This window comes from Octodon degus, unplaced genomic scaffold (assembly GCF_000260255.1).
Source record: "Octodon degus isolate 3935 unplaced genomic scaffold, OctDeg1.0 scaffold00027, whole genome shotgun sequence".
Taxonomy (NCBI): domain Eukaryota; kingdom Metazoa; phylum Chordata; class Mammalia; order Rodentia; family Octodontidae; genus Octodon; species Octodon degus.
In genome coordinates this window covers 15,607,692-15,614,349 of record NW_004524603.1, presented here as the reverse complement: position 1 = coordinate 15,614,349, position 6,658 = coordinate 15,607,692, and the positions used below count along the sequence as shown (strand labels likewise).

The 6,658-nt window shown below is 48.3% G+C and overlaps 1 protein-coding gene across 1 annotated transcript in view; it reads right to left on the bottom strand.

Moving 5' to 3' along the window:
- Window positions 1–585: 585 nt before the first annotated feature.
- Window positions 586–6,658, bottom strand: part of Slc37a3 (solute carrier family 37 member 3) — a 37,393-nt gene continuing 31,320 nt past the window's right edge. The window contains exons 13-14 of the mRNA XM_004629135.2: window positions 4,079–4,144; window positions 586–2,657 (exon numbers count right to left, since the gene is read on the bottom strand). Of these exons, the coding sequence (XP_004629192.1) occupies window positions 2,565–2,657; window positions 4,079–4,144 (159 nt within the window). The 3' untranslated portion in view covers window positions 586–2,564. The remainder of the gene's footprint in view (window positions 2,658–4,078; window positions 4,145–6,658) is intronic.

Genomic DNA, 6,658 nt, shown 5'->3' with positions numbered 1-6,658 from the left:
ATAGAAAGGAAACTAGCAAAGCTTAACAGAAGAGGAACTGCGAGAGGGGGCAGAAGGTCAGGAGAACCAATACATTACCGTGCTACAGAAGGCCAGGGGTGGTGGTGCATGCCTATAACCCCAGTGCTCGGGAGGCAGAGACAGGAGGGCTGCTGAGAGTGAGAGGCCAGTCGGGGCTACATAAGGAGTTGAAGGCCAGCCTGAACTACATAGCGAGACCCTGCCTCAAAAAACAAATAACAACAACAACAACATGCAATAGAAGGCTAGATATGGTAGCTCACCCACAAGCTCAGCACTGGGGAAGCTGGGGCAGGAGGATTGCCACAAATCTGAGGCTAGCCTGGGCTACAGTGAGCTCAGTGCCAGCCTGATCTACACGGCGAGTATAACCAACAAGCAAACAAAAGCAGCTCCCTGTGGGGCTGGGAGCTCCACTCAGTGATCAGGCATCTGCTGTGTGGAGGCCCTGTACCACACATACTCATACACAAACACGTTTTTTTAATGTTTAATTATTATTTAAAGAACTTTTAATTATTATTTTTACTTTCAGAACATGAGACACTAGAAAGGCAATTTTTCACAGCCAATAATCCTTTATTTTATGTATAAAAGCCTCCCACTGTGCGTTACATTTTCCCAGTTATTTCCACTGACAGAGGACACATTTTCAAACGGGCTTTCGGTACAGTCTCTTCTGAAAGGGAAATGATAGAAAGGTTAGGGTAACTTCTGGTGTTTGCTGAAGTTAACTCCCCCACAGACTGCAGAACGAGAACCGGAAATACATCCGCAGAGCAGTACTTGTTTCGTCCAGCTCTAAGCATTTCTTTTATTTCTAGTTGCACCTCAGGTACAGCTGCAGAGTGCTCGAGGGAGCACTCACAGGCCGTGGCTGCACTGGGGAAGAAAGCCTGGGCGGCGCCACAGCACAAAGACGAGATCTCACTGACAATGAGGGTCACGGGAAACAGCCACATGTCACCATGCTGGCCAATAAGGCAGGAACCACCCAGAGCAGTGATGGCGAACCTTCTAGAGCTGTCGATCATCTGAACAACCAGCTGCGGCAGGTGTGCTGCAGGTCTGCCACCACTGGCCTAGTCAGGTCTCAGAGCACAAGTGGGCAAGTCATCCAAACTCCACGCCATGCCAGCTTCCAGCTAGGGCAAGGAGCCCTCTTCATGGTGCCAGGGAACGGGGACAGGCAGTGGAGACAATCGTGTGGCCTGGTAAGGCTATGGGACCAGTACCTGTGCCCAGCGACGTTCACCACCAGAAGCAGAAAGGCACCAATCAGAATCTCAAAGGCATAGCTAGACACAGGGCAGCCTGGCACAGTCCACGCCCTCCATCCAATCCCCAGCACCACAGTGAAATCAAATAAATACAATGCAAAGCTCTGGCAGAGATCAAATAACCATACAGAGGGTTACTACAAAAGTCATTTTGTTTCCCCTTCATGTGTTTCATATTTTCCCTTTATGTCAGTAAATGATAGATAAAGTGACCAGAAACCTGCATGATTAAACAAGTTCATCCATAAACCACATTTTGGAGAGTAAGGAAAAGACTGAAGAAACTATCCCTGACCCCCATCATCCCTCAACATTGCACGTTTTCCTATTTGTTTACATGATTTAAAATACACATACAGAGTGACAGCAACATGTTGACTAACATCAAATTCACAGCCTTGCAGACAGGCGCTCGACAACTTTGAAACAAGTGTTCCCTCTCTGGCACTGGAAACCCGTTGATGTGATCTGTCACATGCTTCATACCTCAGGGACAACAGGTCTCTCTCTTTTCTCTAATTCAGTCTTCCACAGAAGTGACCCCAGGAACCTGCCCATGACACGGATCATCCTCCCAGAACAGGGACCCGTGTGGATTGGCTGTCTGAGGACCCCACAGTGCCCAGGGGTCAGGGGCCGCATATTGGAATGATCATAACATGGACCTAACAAAAGAAGACATCACTCAGGAGCCACAGCTGTCTGTGAGTAGAGTTGAGGAAAACAAGTGACAATAACTTGGAGCTGTGTCTGCTTCTAGAGTGGTTGCCTTGGAGACGAGGAATGCAGGTAGCCGGTCTTCTCCACCTTGCTGGTAAGGTGTTCTTTGTCACAGGCAGGCTGTGGCTCTGTCAGCGGAGCCCTGTGTGCATCACGATCCATGCTTCAAAGGTGAGCTACTCTCTGCAAACACATTACCTGAGCAAATGTGACAGCACGGCTCTGACTTCTGTCCCTTCAAGTCTTGGGTCTGGCGAACAGGCATCCCAGGCTGGGACAATTAAGCTTGAAGGGACAAACCTCAACAGGGCAAGTGAGGATGCCAGCAGTTTCGAGCACCCGTCAGTCCATTCGAGAAAAAAAACAATAGAAGTCATCACAATAATTCTGTAGTGTAGAAAAACAGCTCAGCCTCCCTGCTGCCAGGGGTCTGGTGGCCAGCAGCAGTGAGGCCTCCCAAGCTCAGGTTAGGCTGGCGTGGGGACAGCCAAGACCTCACAGTCCTCACGTATCCCCACTGTCCTTTGCTCCTCGGGAGCATAGTCACTCACTCAACACATGAGCTTGTCTCCGCTGCACCAGAGAAGCTACCTCCCTCACAATCAGTGGGGAGATGAATACAATCGTACAGCTCGTCTGTGGAAAGAAAGAGCGAGAACCATACACGACCATTCCCTGCTTTGTGTTTGGAACGTAAGAATGGATTTGCGGGGCTGGGGAGATAGCTTGGTGGTCTCTGCGCCTGCCTGGCAAGCACAAGCACCCAGGTTTGATCCCGATACCACATCATGTCAGCATGGGCCACTGGCCCCAAAACTGGGCGTGATTGTGCATGCCTATAATCCCAGTCCTGGGGAGGCTGAGATAGGAGGATCACCACGTGCCTGAGCTGCACAGTGAGACCCTGTACCAAATAAATAAATACATAAAATGGATTCAAACAATTAAAAGATAACTTTTAATCCACCCTTCAATGGATTTGAAAATGACTTTTGAAAAACCATAGTTAATATCACACAGTATACTTAGTGTCACATTATTTGGGGGGGAAAATCTAAACAATTAAAGGACACGATGGGCACAGGCAGAACAGAAAGCTGTTAGGATATTGCATGAAAAGTGGGTGGCTGCCTGCAGACCCAGCTTTGTGCGCTGCAAGTCCCCAGCTGTCATATCACCAGAAGCCACCCTGCTCCCGCAGCAGAGCACCAGCAGAACGGCAGGGAATGGCATGGTCTCCGGAAGCCAGAGGCAAGGGTGCCGGAGCTGGGCCATCCCAGCTTCCTGTAGCAGCTCGGAGGGCACTGTCTCTCGTCAGGTCAGCCTGGACCGTGGATGCACCCTAAGGTCTTCATCAGACCCTCGGGCAGACCCTCCCCACAATAAAGTGGCAGAGTTCATCACACACCCATTAAACAGAAAGAACTGTTGTTCTGTTTTTTTGAGATAAGATCCTACTACATAGTGAGGGCTGCCTTGAATAAAGCCCATACTTCGCAATCCTCCTGCCCCAGCTCTCTGAGAGCTGGAGTAACAGATACGCACCACCAAGCCTGGCCAGAAAGCAGTATTTTAACAGCACAGGCCTTTTCTGTATTGGCGATTTCCCAGAAGGTACGAAATCACAGCTGAGTGTGACAACTATTTTCTCCGAGACCACCGTCATTCCAGCATCTGCACACAGCACAGTGTTAGCTAGAGTTAGCTCCGAGGGGCTTAACGCACACTGCAGTTCCCCCCAAACCCAAATTCTATTCAGCACAGACTGAGCAGCCAGAAAAGTACAGTGACCGGTGCTTGGTGATCCACAAGGAAGCCTGTTGTTCTGGAACCAGGTACAGCAACACACAGCTCTCGGTGGAGGGGTGAGAGTCCTGCCCCTCCTCAAGAAAAGAGCCTGCTGTGTAGACTAACAAATGTTACTTTTCCCAAAACAGTCTTTAGCAGCAGCCAGCAATTTGGCTGGTTTCCAGAAGTGACTTAGGAAAATGCTCTGAACTAAACTATTAAGAAATATGACTAGTTAAAAAAACAAAACTTTAAAAAAGCACACGTACCATGAGAATGAAAAAGTAGAAAACCCACATCCAGCCGAGGTTGTCCTGGATCAAAGACACCAAATACTAAAAAAGAGAGAAAGAAATCACAACGTCGTTCTTTGAAAATTAACAAAATGAAGTAGCTGAGAAGCAGATTAAGTACAGCTATTCTGGCAATCAGGAAGGGTGCCAGGGACTGCACACGAAGCTCTCCATGGCTGTCCTGTTGCCTGCAGTCCTGAGCCACACCGCCCACTCTGCACCCTCGGGCTGCCCACTTAACCACTGTCTCCCAGTGGGGGCGCCACCGCTAATGCGCCTGGGCTCTGGACGGTGCTGCTCGCTTCCCAGCAGCAGTGGCCCACGGGATTCCTGGACCCTTGCCCCAGGCAACAGCATGTTCTTTTCTTTCTTTCTTTCTTTCTTTCTTTCTTTCTTTCTTTCTTTCTTTTAATGTTATTCAATACAGGGTCTCACTGTGCAGCTTGGACTCATAGTGCTCCTCCTGCTTTCAACCTCCGCAGTGCTGGGAATATAGGCGTGCGCCACTACGCCTGCTCAGGGCACTTGAGGGCAGGGCCAGTGTGACAAGTGGTGCCGGGGAACAAACCTTGGCCCCTGCACTTGCCTAAGCAGGCACTTAGTCTGCTAAGTTATCTTGCCAGCACTTTCTTATACTTCACTTTCAATTAATGAAGACTCTTAACAGCATTTAATTCATTTTCTTTTACTATAAAATATACTTATCATAAGACTTGCCATTTTAATCATTTTTATTTTTTTTATTTATTTATTTTTATTTATTACATTTATTTATTGTGTGTGTGTGGCCAGCTCAGCCCACCAGGGGGCGGGGCTGGCTGGCATGTGGTGCTGGAGGATCGAACCGCGGTCCCTGTGCTTTGCCAAGCTTGTTTCAAGTAGGTGCTTTAGACCACTGAGCCATCTCTCCAGCCCCATTTTAATCATTTTTAAATGTAGTACACTCAGAATGTACTATCACCATTTCCAAAATATTTTCATCATCCAATAGAAATCCTACACTTGGGTCAAGCATGGTGGCATATGCCTGTAATCCCAGCCCTCAAGAGGCTGAGGCAGGATTGTTGTGAGTTTAAGGCCACATTGTGAGATCAGAGTCAGGCTGAACTGCATAGTGACACACTGTCCCCTCAAACAGAGAAAACCTATACATAGTAAACAGCAACTCCTTATCACCCTCTGCCCCACCCTTGGCACCTGCAATCTGCTTTCTATGTTATTTCTTTCTTTCTGTATTTTTTTTTCCTATGCTATTCCTATGAATTGCTCATTCTGGGTGCTCCATATAAATGGAATCATGCAATAGTGGTCCTTTTGTATCTAGCTTAGTTCACTTAGCATACTCTTTCAAGATTCAATCACATTGTAAGCTTGTATTAGAACTTTGTTCCTTTTTTAGGGCTGAAGAATACTCCATACACCACAGCTTGTTGATTCATTCATCCACTGAACCCTTGAGATGTCTCCAACTTTGAGTCACCATCAGCAACGCTGCAATGGATACCGGCACACAAATACCAGAGTCCCTGTTTTCAAGTCTTTTGGGAATTTATGTAGTACAGGGAGCTCTGGAATCCTAGTGAGATCATTCCAATCTACCACTACCAGTGTGACACATAACGAGAATAAAGATACTAAGGCATATTTACAGTAGTGGGGAGCCACGTGGGCCCCAAGTCCAGCTAGGGTGACAGCTAACCAGAACAAAAGGCCTCAACCCAGGGCTGACTCAGGTTTTATTAATTCATGAGAGGAGTGGCTCGGGATGAGTGACTGTGAGTGCTGGGAGCTGGGCTGGGGAGGAGGCCTGAGATCACCTGTGCAGCACGCAGAGCAATCTGCATGACACAACGGAGGTAGCAGCTGACGTTTTGGGGTCGGTACTCCAGCTCTGCTGCGGAATCTTTTATGCCCCAGGGAGTCACAGCTTCTGTCTCGAGGCTCACCCCAGCCGAGAGCCCAGCTTCTTGGCAGCTACCGGCAGGAGGAGCAGCACTGACCTGTGGCCTTGCTTCAGAGACTACACATCGGCGCCTTGGACAGACCAATTTTCATTACTTAAAGCCAGTTAAGGAGAGAAGGAAAAGATAGCTCTGTACCTATGAGTACATAGATGAGGGCCAGGTTCAGCCAACATGCAGATGACTGCTCTTCTTCACAAGGCAGGAGTGGAGTTCCTGGGTCATATGGCATGGCCACTCGATGCTTTTATTGTTTAAGGAACCGCCAAGGTACTTCCCAGAGCAGCGCTGCAGCCGCCATTCTCATGAGCAATGCAGTGCCCTGACAGCTCCACATTCTCACCGACGCTTAATACGCACAGTGTTCGATTATACTGCCCTAGAGGTATGAAGTCCCACCTCCCCATATTCTTAATTTGTACTTCCCTAATGAATAAGGGTGTTGAGAATCTTTTGAGTGCTTATTGGCTTCTTTTAGTCCAGTATTTGTCCTGAAGATTTGCCTATTCTAGGGGCTGGGGAGATGGCTCAGCAGAATAAGCACTTCCCTGGCAAGTGCAAGGGTCTGAGTTCAATCCCTGGTTCTGCCCAAAAA